The following is a 13,854-nucleotide window of genomic DNA, read 5'->3' on the forward strand; positions in this document are numbered from 1 at the left end:
AAGTACCCACCAGTGAAAACCATGTACATAATTATCTATTCATATGTCAATTGATGTAAGAGTTTGATTCCCCATATATTGTTCACTATAATACATTTGTTTAATATCTACATTATGGACCCCACATCCATAATGTGGCTTACTAAAGCAAATAATGGGTCCAGGGGCTGGACCATAATGTCTGTGTTTAATAAGCAAGTTACAGTGGTAATGAACAATTTATTGGGTTCAAAACAATAGTAGCTTCCTTTAAGCTACACTTATAACCAAGTCGTGATGCTGTGACGTCGCAACATGATCATGGGGCTACAGTACTTTACAAATGAAATATCACTTTTTAACAGAGATTAATTTTACAGGCTAATATATGTTATTCTACCTCAGCTCATTTCAAAGCCCAGCCTTATCTATGAATGATAAAAATAAATATTAAATGATTGCTACACAGACAGCTGTATTCTATTATTATTACAGTAGAATAAACCTTCTAATTAATGGATTAATAAGAGGAAGGGATGTATATTACTGCTGACTGTTTATAGATTCCAAATTATTAAATAAATTTTTCACCATCATAACCTAGATGGACAAACCACGTTATGGGTGGGGTTAGAACCCATGGTGAGCAAGTCGTAAAACTCTAAGCCAGTTTTCTATCATGTTATTATGAGTTTGTGAGTTTAAATGGACAAAGTTCCAAGTCGCTGGACCAAGTCCACTGATTCAGAAGACAACATGACCCTTAAGAATATAGGTACTGTAACCTGTAGTAATACAGTACAGTCCTACAGGTGCACCTTGACTTACGATGGGATTACGTTCCAACGAACTCAACTTAAGTTGAAAATATCATGAATTGAACATAAATATGATTTCTCTTATTTATTAACACATCAGCCATTTCCTACCAAGGCAGGGTGGCTTGAAAAAGAAAAACTTTCATCATCATTCACTCCATCACCTGTCTTGCCAGAGGCGTGCTTACACTACAGTTATAAATCTGCAACATTAACAACCCTCCTTCAGAGTGCCAGCACTGTACTTCCCATTTCTAGGAATCAAGTCCAGCCTGCCAGTTTCCCTGAATCCCTTCATAAATGTTACCTTGCTTACACTCCAACAGCACATCAAGTCCTAAAAACCATTTATCTCCATTCACTCCTATCTAACATGCTCATGCATGCTTGCTGGAAGTCCAAGCCCCTTGCACATAAAACCTCCTTTACCCCCTCCCTCCAACCTTTCCTAGGCCAACCCCTACCTTGCCTTCCCTCCACTACAGATTTATACACTCTCAAATTCATTCTATTTCATTCCATCCTCTCTACATGTCCAAACCAAACAGATACTGTCACTGAATAAGTAAATAAACAAAAAATTACTGCAACTAACCAAATACCAGTATTGAGAAGTAATTAAATGAATACAGTGAACCCCCGCATAACGATTACCTCCGAATGCGACCAATTATGTAAGTATATTTATGTAAGTGCGTTTGTAGGTGTATGTTTGGGGGTCTGAAATGGACTATTCTACTTCACAATATTTCTTATGGGAACAAATTCGGTCAGTACTGGCACCTGAACATACTTCTGGAGTGAAAAAATATCGTTAACCGGGGGTCCACTGTACAAGTTTATCCTATTACTAAATGTATAGTAATGTACAGTACTGACTATGCATTGCTATCACACCATCATAAACTAGAAATATCAAAAGTTGTACCATTGTAAAGCATTGGTACATAATTTTATGGTATAAAATTTTATAGCAATATAGTTTTTACAGTACTATAATTGTACTTACCTTTCTGTGGTGGAGGAATTAAGTGTAAACTGCTGCTATCAACAGTGGCAACACAGAATTAACTTTTATTCTGAGTTAGAGCAAGTGGACTAGTGAAAATATAGAGGGCTGAGAAGACAGAGATATCTTAATACCAAATTCCTCACATAGCCATGGTACTGAGATATCAGACTCACCCTTGTTTATTAGTTCAAGTTGCTGCTTGACACTGAGAACCATATTTTTCCTATTGGCACCACCACTTGTTTTGAAAGCTATTGTTAACTGCAATTTACTTAATATGTCAATGAAGTTATACAAAATACTGTTAAATCCAGGGAAAATTGGAGACTGAGTGAAGAATGTACATGTGAGCGAGAACAAACAATAAACTGGCATGGGCGACCTACGGACTGGGGAACAATGAAAACAGAGCAGTCCTGAACATGTGCACTCTGGCCTGTATGTAACAAACTTTGGATTCATCAAACTTGGTCCGATAATTCACAAGACAGCTAGACACTATCACTATAAACAAAATCAGGAATTACAAATTTTTTTCCATTTTCTCCGATGATTCCAGCATTTGTCCAGCCAATACTTTTGTCCATAATTTCCAAAATCCACAAAATGGGGTCCATTAATTAAAGGTTTTATCATACACATGTTATCATAATTTTAAAATAAGATTTCTATATTCTCACTATAAAAATACTCCAAAACATGCAAGACAAAAAAATCTACATTTCTCTATTTATAAAAAAAATATAAAGTAATTTTTAATTTATATACATATAGACAGTCATATAGGAAACATTGTGTGAAAACTGCCTTTCACCATTTGCAGAAAGTTTAAACTACATTTCTCCTCTAACACAATTCATATGATCTATCATTTTTTTTTTTTTCAACAAGTCGGCCGTCTCCCACCGAAGCAGGGTGACCCAAAAAAGAAAGAAAATCCCCAAAAAGAAAATACTTTCATCATCATTCAACACTTTCACCACACTCGCACATAATCACTGTTTTTGCAGAGGTGCTCAGAATACAACAGTTTAGAAGCATATACGTATATACGTATATACGTGTATGCACCTGGAGAAGAGAGGAATACAGAGGAGAGAGAGAGATTTTGGGAGATGTTAAGTGAATGTATAGGAGCCTTTGAACCAAGTGAGAGAGTAATTGTGGTAGGGGACCTAAATGCTAAAGTAGGAAAAACTTTTAGAGAGGGTGTGGTAGGTAAGTTTGGGGTGCCAGGTGTAAATGATAATGGGAGCCCTTTGATTGAACTTTGTATAGAAAGGGGTTTAGTTATAGGTAATACATATTTTAAGAAAAAGAGGGTAAATAAGTATACAAGATATGATGTAGGGCGAAATGACAGTAGTTTGTTGGATTATGTATTGGTAGATAAAAGACTGTTGAGTAGACTTCAGGATGTACATGTTTATAGAGGGGCCACAGATATATCAGATTACTTTCTAGTTGTAGCTACACTGAGAGTAAAAGGTAGATGGGATACAAGGAGAATAGAAGCATCAGGGAAGAGAGAGGTGAAGGTTTATAAACTAAAAGAGGAGGCAGTTAGGGAAAGATATAAACAGCTATTGGAGGATAGAGGGGCTAATGAGAGCATAGGCAATGGGGTCGAAGAGGTATGGGGTAGGTTTAAAAATGTAGTGTTAGTGTGTTCAGCAGAAGTTTGTGGTTACAGGAAAGTGGGTGCGGGAGGGAAGAGGAGCGATTGGTGGAATGATGATGTAAAGAGAGTGGTAAGGGAGAAAAAGTTAGCATATGAGAAGTTTTTACAAAGTAGAAGTGATGCAAGGAGGGAAGAGTATATGGAGAAAAAGAGAGAGGTTAAGAGAGTGGTGAAGCAATGTAAAAAGAGAGCAAATGAGAGAGTGGGTGAGATGTTATCAACAAATTTTGTTGAAAATAAGAAAAAGTTTTGGAGTGAGATTAACAAGTTAAGGAAGCCTAGAGAACAAATGGATTTGTCAGTTAAAAATAGGAGAGGAGAGTTATTAAATGGAGAGTTAGAGGTATTGGGAAGATGGAGGGAATATTTTGAGGAATTGTTAAATGTTGATGAAGATAGGGAAGCTGTGATTTCGTGTATAGGGCAAGGAGGAATAACATCTTGTAGGAGTGAGGAAGAGCCAATTGTGAGTGTGGGGGAAGTTTGTGAGGCAGTAGGTAAAATGAAAGGGGGTAAGGCAGCCGGGATTGATGGGATAAAGATAGAAATGTTAAAAGCAGGTGGGGATATAGTTTTGGAGTGGTTGGTGCAATTATTTAATAAATGTATGGAAGAGGGTAAGGTACCTAGGGATTGGCAGAGAGTATGCATAGTTCCTTTGTATAAAGGCAAAGGGGATAAAAGAGAGTGCAAAAATTATAGGGGGATAAGTCTGTTGAGTATACCTGGTAAAGTGTATGGTAGAGTTATTATTGAAAGAATTAAAAGTAAGACGGAGAATAGGATAGCAGATGAACAAGGAGGCTTTAGGAAAGGTAGGGGGTGTGTGGACTAGGTGTTCACAGTGAAACATATAAGTGAACAGTATTTAGATAAGGCTAAAGAGGTCTTTGTGGCATTTATGGATTTGGAAAAGGCATATGACAGGGTGGATAGGGGGGCAATGTGGCAGATGTTGCAAGTGTATGGTGTAGGAGGTAGGTTACTGAAAGCAGTGAAGAGTTTTTACGAGGATAGTGAGGCTCAAGTTAGAGTACATAGGAAAGAGGGAAATTATTTCCCAGTAAAAGTAGGCCTTAGACAAGGATGTGTGATGTCACCGTGGTTGTTTAATATATTTATAGATGGGGTTGTAAGAGAAGTAAATGCGAGGGTCTTGACAAGAGGCGTGGAGTTAAAAGATAAAGAATCACACATAAAGTGGGAGTTGTCACAGTTGCTCATTGTTAATGACACTGTGCTCTTGGGAGATTCTGAAGAGAAGTTGCAGAGATTGGTGGATGAATTTGGTAGGGTGTGCACAAAAGAAGAAAATTAAAAGTGAATACAGGAAAGAGTAAGGTTATGAGGATAACAAAAATATTAGGTGATGAAAGATTGGATATCAGATTGGAGGGAGAGAGTATGGAGGAGGTGAATGTATTCAGATATTTGGGAGTGGACATGTCAGCGGATGGGTCTATGAAGGATGAGGTGAATCATAGAATTGATGAGGGGAAAAGGGTGGGTGGTGCACTTAGGAGTCTGTGGAGACAAAGAACTTTGTCCTTGGAGGCAAAGAGGGGAATGTATGAGAGTATAGTTTTACCAACACTCTTATATGGGTGTGACGCATGGGTGATGAATGTTGCAGCGAGGAGAAGGTTGGAGGCAGTGGAGATGTCATGTCTGAGGGCAATGTGTGGTGTGAATATAATGCAGAGAATTCGTAGTTTGGAAGTTAGGAGGAGGTGCGGGATTACCAAAACTGTTGTCCAGAGGGCTGAGGAAGGGTTGTTGAGGTGGTTCGGACATGTAGAGAGAATGGAGCAAAACAGAATGACTTCAAGAGTGTATCAGTCTGTAGTGGAAGGAAGGCGGGGTAGGGGTCGGCCTAGGAAAGGTTGGAGGGAGGGGGTAAAGGAGGGTTTGTGTGCGAGGGGCTTGGACTTCCAGCAGGCGTGCGTGAGCGTGTTTGATAGGAGTGAATGGAGACGAATGGTTTTTAATACTTGACGTGCTGTTGGAGTGTGAGCAAAGTAACATTTATGAAGGGGTTCAGGGAAACCTGCAGGCCGGACTTGAGTCCTGGAGATGGGAAGTACAGTGCCTGCACTCTGAAGGAAGGGTGTTAATGTTGCAGTTTAAAAACTGTAGTGTAAAGCACCCTTCTGGCAAGACAGTGATGGAGTGAATGATGGTGAAAGTTTTTCTTTTTCGGGCCACCCTGCCTTGGTGGGAATCGGCCAGTGTGATAATAATAATAATAATAATAATATACAACATATCCCTCCAAACTGCCAATATCCCAAACCCCTCCTTTAAAGTGCAGGCATTGTACTTCCCATTTCCAGGACTCAAGTCCGACTATATGAAAATAACCGGTTTCCCTGAATCACTTCACTAAATATTACCCTGCTCACACTCCAACAGATTGTCGGGTCCCAAATACCATTCGTCTCCATTCACTCCTATCGAACACGCTCACGTACGCCTGCTGGAAGTCCAAGCCCCTCGCCCACAAAACCTCCCTTACCCCTTCCTTCCAACCTTTTTGAGGATGACCCCTACCGCACCTTCCTTCCCCTACAGATTTAAACGCTCTCCGTGTCATTCTATTTTGATCCATTCTCTCTAAATGACCAAACCACCTCAACAACCCCTCTTCTGCCCTCTGACTAATACTTTTATTAACTCCACACCTTCTCCTAATTTCCACACTCCGAATTTTCTGCATAATATTTACACCACACATTGCCCTTAGACAAGACATCTCCACTGCCTCCAACCGTCTCCTCGCTGCAGCATTCACAACCCAAGCTTCACACCCATATAAGAGTGTTGGTACTACTATACTTTCATACATTCCCTTCTTTGCCTCCATAGATAACGTTTTTTGTCTCCACATATACCTCAACGCACCACTCACCTTTTTTCCCTCATCAATTCTATGATTAACCTCATCCTTCATATGTGTGTGTGTGTGTGTGTGTGTGTGTATATGTAACATCAATATTTTGTAGACTACTGCTTTTGCAATTCAATCCTAAAATAAAATCTTTAAACATTAAAATGTTTCATCTTTCATGCTATACTATACATATGTTAAGACACCTAACCTCCTACACCTTGATGTATAAAATGTCTTGACCTTCTAAGTGCTTTACCTATCACTACACTCAATTAACTCCAAATACTGTGTCCACAAAGCCCTTTTTTGCAGTTTTTTTTTTTTTTTTGCAAAATGATATGAAAAATGCAATTTTCTGCATACAATAGCTTAACTAACTGATTTTAAACAGTTTCACTCTTGACTAATATATGCAACGCTAATGTGTCCACTTGTAATGGCCTGTAACACACCCAACTGAAATTCCAACTTATTATACATGTTGGCCAACACATCTGGTTTGACTTTTCAATGCCATCATGTATTCTAGCACAGAGTTTTAATGTTAGCAACTGATATTTGGAAAATATAATCATTCACAAACCTACATAAGAAGTATAAAGGCCTGAACTTATAAAAATGTGGGAGCCATTTGATGGGGGCAATCACACCTAATTCTCCTGCCATTATATATGGAGAATGGCATGTTTTATATTTTTTTACCATATTGTTTAATAAATTTTTAAAATCCTTGTATATCAAAATAACAATCTAATAACAATGCATGAATAATTTCCAAAGTATTGTACAAACTTCCACAAACTGGAAATTAAAATTTCAGAAAATGGTGATCATTTTTAAATGCATTAACTTTTACTAAATTTCTATGAAAAAATACCACAATGAATATTTTCAACAGCCACAACTTCCTCAATGATCACAACTCATAAATACCCACAAAAAAAATATGAAAACACACTAAATTCACAGAGTGCAGCAGCAGCGGCCACCCTGACCACCATCGGCTAGCCTGCATTCACGTCTCTAGACGGTTATGAAATATTCAAGACCAAAATGAGCCGACTGCATTTACGGTACTTAAATTTCAAGAAAGCTTTGATAATGCCTTATGCGAGACTTGTGTTCTATTTCCTTTTAATTTTCTTCTATTGCATGTTTTGAAACAAAATACTATTTTAATTACTTGACCACACTTTTAAGCTTAGGAGCTACTAAATAATGACATACAGTGTATCAACATAAAATTAGGATACTATATATACTATATACAAATAGATGTAGTCCCTATCCATGATGCTAGTCTTACAAGCTACTATCTCATGCAATGCAAGAATTTTAAATGCAAGACAAACTTAATAGCAAACATCCAATCAGAACAACATGTCTTCCAAAATGAATGATGGTGATCAGAGAATTAAGTTATCATTAGTCTTATGGACAATCATATTAAAGTTATCAATCAGTCTTAAAATACACTGGGGGTTAAAATTAAGAGTCGGCAATCCATCACCGAGAACAATAAAGCTGCAAGCTCAAGACAAGTCTTTAAAACATCACCAAGAGGCCTATAATTCCAGCACCCCTGTCATCACAATGTCCCTTGGTCACACAATTCTAGGATCAAGCGGTAAGAATGCATTTCCATTATTTGTAGCAAGTCATTGCAAGAAGCATTAATATCAATCATGTCACAATCGTTCCAGCGTTATAACCATAGTCTTCTATATATTAAGTCATTTCTTTATCAACCAGTCTTGTCAAGTTTAAATTAAGCTTTTAGGCCACAAGGATTCTTGTGTAAATTAAAAACTAAAATTTTAGATGTGTAAAATTACAATGGATAATAACAACAGTTAAAAAAAGCATTTAAAAGATTCAATAGTCAGACAACCAAAAATAATACTCACTACTGGTTTAGCACGATGTGTATCCACACAATCAATAGGAATCTTGAAAAACTCAACTTTGCATCCATATGCCTGTGGTATGAGCCTAATTATTGTGTGCAGAGGAACCTTCAGATATGGAAGTTCAGCTGTAAGCAGAAAATGGTAGTAATCTCAAGAAAAAAAATTACCAAGAAATTCCATAAAATTTGCTTAAAGCAACAGCTTCCCCACTACACATCATCATCTCAGTAATTTCTTAATAAACTAATGCATCTGTATTAATTAATAAACTTGCATCTGTATTAAATGTCACAATATATTAGTTAAATTATGATCCTCAAAGTAGGCGAGACCAGAAACCTCTTGTACGTGGACTGTACCGATAAAAGGTGTAAGCATTCACAAATTTCCTCAAGGGTAAAGTTAGGGGTTCAAATTTAATATACTTGGGAATAAAAAAAATTACAATAAATTATCAACAATATAGAATGGATTGAAATTTTTTAAATTATTATAAATTAGCAGTGAGCTCAGTTAAAGCAGCTCTGATGTGAGTATAGTAATATTTGCCTACCAGCACTCTTGTCAAGGAAGTATGCCAAGACACATCTGAGAACAGCTTGATGGCCAACCACTAGGACATTCTCCTGTCGTTCTAGCTCCATTATAACGCTCTCCAAACGAACTAACACATCTTCATAAGATTCACCCCGTGGGTATCTGTAATGCATCAGAATTTGCCAGTGAAAAGCTCATTCTCTGATCAAGTATTAGTTCCTTTATATTTTCATTCATTTTACATAGCTCAACAAACACCAAGAACATTTTGTTTTACAAGGGCCAAAACTTTACATATGGTAATAAACATTATGAAAAACTAAAAGTATCTCTATTAGTACCAAGATAACTATAATAGCCGTGAGCAAGGAGAGCACAAATTCCTTCAATTACCTGTACGAGCATTTGTTTTGATCACGAGCTGCAAACTCATCTGGGTACTGCTCTTGTATCTCCTCATACGTCAGACCTTCACAAATGCCCTAAAGAAAGAATATTAAAATAAATATCCATGTGGTATAAATAAGTTTTGGCAGTCTAACATTCACAATGTATGATGGATTATTCAAGTAACAGGAATGTCCACCAGTTCAACAGGACTGGAATCAAGCACTTATTCTTTGGTACTGTAACTGTAATAAATGTTTATATAAACTTCACTTTTCTACCTGCCTTTACCATCATATATAAACACTGACATACATAAGGTTTATATGAAAAGGTAATACTGACTACTTAAAAAATACAGTACTGTAGCTATAAAAATATAACAATCAAGGAGAAATGGAAAAAGGTTTTTCAACATATGGGAAGACCCTACCTGATCCCACAATAGTGAGTAATACCTATCAGTTACTGAAAAGAGCACATTCTGAAGCTGTTGCATAGGTGATATTGGAGAGCTCTTGGCCCTTATAATAGTACCCCCCACAAGTACTGAGGAAAGCCTCTCCATGGTGGATTTGGCCAACACTGCATGAAGCTGGAGGATCATCTCCATTTCTTTGTCATTACCACAGGCATACAGCCTCATGACTTGCACAACTGTAATTAACATGAAATGGCTTTCCTTGAGCAAACCCTGGCAGCAGTCTAATAACAAGAATCAACACCTGACTATGTTCTTTGATTGGTGCTAGAACCAATCACAATTAAAATAACATAAGCAGGACACTGGTGTCCTTGCTAGAAAAAAAGCGACTTTTGAAGGTCAGGATGTACAGAGCCTACACTTTAAAAGCAAGTTGGAGATGTTGAAGTTTCATGGGTTTCCAGACTAACACTGGACTGCAACGTCTGTTAAGGTAGACAGAGTGAATGATAGTGAATCTACAGCATTTTCGTGTTTGGGTCACTTTGCCTTCATGGGAAACAGCCAATGAGTTTCCCACCAAGTCAGGGTAGATTAAGAAAATGTTCAGTATCCCTCACTCTCCAGCTGTCTCTCCTGATAGTCATACACAACCCCAGGACAAACAAAAGCCTTTTACAATCACACTGTATGCCACATGTTGAAGACCCATTCAAAAACCAGCAATATTTTGATAAGTTTCTTATTCTTGCATAAAAATATATATGATTACAAGACATAATTTGTGTAGTTATTGTAAGCAACTTCAAACTTACATCTACAGTTCTACATCACACATCCTAACTAATTTTTCACTATACTGAGCAGGTGATGATTACAATAAACTAAAATTGGCCCCACATCATACTATTGATTCAAAAGTAAAACAGTAAGTAATGCAATATAATTCCGATCTTAATCACTGAGTACAGTACAGTATTAGGAAACTCACAGCATCAATTTCATTAAGAGCCTTCCATCTTTCCTGAGGTGCACTGATGCCAGATGCTGTCTGGATGGTTCTCTTCATGCAGGATGTCCACACACGGAGACAGGGGATGTTCTGGCTGGAGATGAACTTAGCCAGAGCATTTGCATACTGTCTGCCGCGGTGAGACAGATCTGTGTCACCACCAATACGCCCCAACTGGTTGTAAACTGATTCACCATGCTGAGGGGAAAATTTAAAATACATGTATATTCATTTCATTAATGTATTTACAAATATTATGCAAGCTAATAAATTACAATTTAGGTATATAAGATTTAAATGTATGAATGAGAAATACCCTTGTATTTAATATGAAATTAAATACTTTAGAATGGAATAATTTTCTTATGAGACATACAACAGTATAGAGTGGGACGACGACCGACTTGTTGAAAAAAAAAAAAAAAAATTAATCAATACACAAGACTGAATACTTTTTTGCATACCCGAGTCAGATATATACAGCGTGGTGTGATGTGTATGTTCATGAGGTAGTATGCAATGCGACTCTCTATGTGACCTTCTTGCTTGTGCACCACAACTCGGCGACCTGTCAAAACAGTCTCTCTATGATATTTTATTCAACCACAAATTCAGGAGTAATGGAAAGACTGATTTAGCATCTTTATTTTAATAAATACTAAAATTTAAAATGACAATAATACTGTGGTTATATTTTATGTGAAGTAATCAGCTCGTGTGAGTCAAAAAAAAAAAATGGGTACAGCCAAAAATCTTGCTTACAATTTAAGCTATGGTATTCGAGAGATTCATTTTTTCAACACATTAGCTGTCTCTCACTGAGGCAGGGTGACCCTAGAAGGACAAGGCATTACTAACCCCTTGCTGGACCCAATACATCAGTCTGAAAACCATACCACACATTACCTGCATCAAAAATCTTCATGAAACTGTACTGACTCTCTTTCTCTTCATCCAGCATCTCATACATCGAGCGGTAGTGCTCAATACGCTTGAGAAAATCCTTCACAGCATCCTCCTTTTCCATGTTAGTGTAATCTGGGTTGGTCACCTTACACTCCTGTAGTATGAATCATATTTCTAGATATTCTGACACTGGGAAATTAAAAACAAACCTAATTTTCTTTACTAATATACATAACCATATGTTAACCCCATTTTTTAAAATTTCAAGAAAACAGAATTTAGCACAAATAATTTACACTATTTGTATGCAGAAATAGTAGAAATTCTACTCCAAATAGATTTTCAAAAAATATTTCTTGAACATCATACTCTCAAACAAAATCCCATAGATCTGTTTGACCGTTGCTCACTCTCTCCAATGATCCTTTTCATTACCACACTCTTACTGCTCTGCTGATCACCATTTTTTCCCCTTTTTCATTATTTCCTCTAATTATGGCTTCCATAAGAAAAAACTGCAAGACTACTTCACTTGCCAAAGGCATGACAATATGGATTTTCTTTAATGGTCATCAATGACATATATTTTCACTAGCCATTCACAAAGAAAGTTATAACATCATTTCAAGTTATACTGCTCAAAAGCATTATACATTTATCTTGGGAAACCTTTCATTTGCCAAAAACTGCTATTACATATATGTACTGGAAAATCTTATATAAAGAATTTTATTATACTACTTAACACTTTCATGTGGGTAAATACTGCAGAAACAAAAATTATACTTATACAAACTAGTGTAGATTTTGCTATCTAAAGGACATACCATAATGTTTGTTTCAATGATTTTGGGATCATTACAAATAGACTCGATGAAGAAGAGTTTGTAGCCCATCCTCTGACATATAACATGATGGATAAGCTCACGGCGTTCCTGGTTGGTGTTAGTAGCATCATACACAGCCACCATCCCTCCTGACTGCAGGAACTCACACACATCCTGAAGAAGATGTGTATTTTTTTTAACACACTGGCTGTCTCCCTCAAAGGTGGGTTACCCAAAAAAATAAAAATACATTCACTGTCACACATTCAATCACCATTCTGCCAGAAGCATGCTGACATCACAGTTCAGTTAGCCCTCCAAACTGAAACATTCTTGCCTCTCCTTACGAGTGCAGGCACTGTACCTCCACCTCCAGGACTCGAGTCCAGTTAACCAGTTTCCTTGAAGATGGTCTTTGGTTATACTATATGATTAGGTTAGGTTTATAACCTAAGATATTCTTAGGTGATAAACTGTTATTAACCATGGAAAACACAAAACATAAAAGCCAGTAGTATGGCACATTTACAACACAGTCCTCTAGTTTGCAGGCCACAAAAGCTGACTAACACCTAAGTACCTATCTATAGCTAGATGAGCATATGCAGCAGTTATAAAGAAACTTGCTCATATGTCTCACCCTGTCCAGGAATCAAACTCAGGTTCTTAATGTTGCAAGCCAAAAGATTCACAACTGAGATTTTTGTTTGCTAGTACAGTAGGCCTACACATTATTGAATTTTGTTCATTTTTGTACACAATCAGCCTATATTCAAAAGAGTTAATATGCTAAGCAGTGTTATAATTTTGACTCTGTACATTTAGATTTAATTATAATAACAATGAATTAGATAAAGGCTAACATCATAACAAGTTGGTAATGTTTAATATGAAACATTTACATACATTACAATTCCACAAGCTATTTAACACACAAAACAGCCTACTTGCTCTATCCTTAAGATATAATAAGCTTCATTTATGGAGCCTACAAAGGATTTTACAACCAACAGTACACAATAAATTTATATAATGGTTTTAAAGCAGCAGCACAGCCAGGATTTTGTTCTGTGGAGAAGGGGGGCTTAAGCAGGATTTCAATTTGGAGGCTTTAAATGACAAGATGCTAAAAAAAATTAAAGAAATTGTCTCCAAAAATGTAAGAATTTCAGTACATAACGAATGTGAAACTTAACAAGCTATAAAGAACAAAAAGGTACAATACCATGACAGGAGAGAGGAGCTGACGATGATGTCTCAGTCTGACTTGGACCATTGACAAAGTCACACTAAGCTATAATGTTTTTGTGGTAATTATTCAACATAATAAAGTGAAAATTTACCATTAATTGAAAAAATAAATTATTTTTCTCTTGGGAAGGCTTTAGCCTCTTTAATTCCCCTTTTGTGGCTGCTTCACATGTACATTGGCAGTAAATTGTTAGAGTTACCCTCGTATAACCCAACACAG

General features: G+C 36.9%; 1 protein-coding gene across 3 annotated transcripts in view; it reads right to left on the reverse strand.

The window, feature by feature from the left end:
- LOC128704311 (6-phosphofructo-2-kinase/fructose-2,6-bisphosphatase 1) overlaps window positions 1-13,854 on the reverse strand; it is a 103,855-nt gene that overhangs the window by 18,874 nt on the left and 71,127 nt on the right. For all 3 annotated transcript variants that reach the window (XM_053799458.2, XM_053799456.2, XM_053799457.2), the window contains exons 4-10: window positions 12,384-12,557; window positions 11,557-11,710; window positions 11,115-11,218; window positions 10,630-10,848; window positions 9,221-9,309; window positions 8,844-8,989; window positions 8,288-8,415 (exon numbers count right to left, since the gene is read on the reverse strand). In XM_053799458.2, the coding sequence (XP_053655433.1) occupies window positions 8,288-8,415; window positions 8,844-8,989; window positions 9,221-9,309; window positions 10,630-10,848; window positions 11,115-11,218; window positions 11,557-11,710; window positions 12,384-12,557 (1,014 nt within the window). The remainder of the gene's footprint in view (window positions 1-8,287; window positions 8,416-8,843; window positions 8,990-9,220; window positions 9,310-10,629; window positions 10,849-11,114; window positions 11,219-11,556; window positions 11,711-12,383; window positions 12,558-13,854) is intronic.

This window comes from Cherax quadricarinatus, chromosome 84 (assembly GCF_038502225.1).
Source record: "Cherax quadricarinatus isolate ZL_2023a chromosome 84, ASM3850222v1, whole genome shotgun sequence".
Lineage (NCBI taxonomy): Eukaryota > Metazoa > Arthropoda > Malacostraca > Decapoda > Parastacidae > Cherax > Cherax quadricarinatus.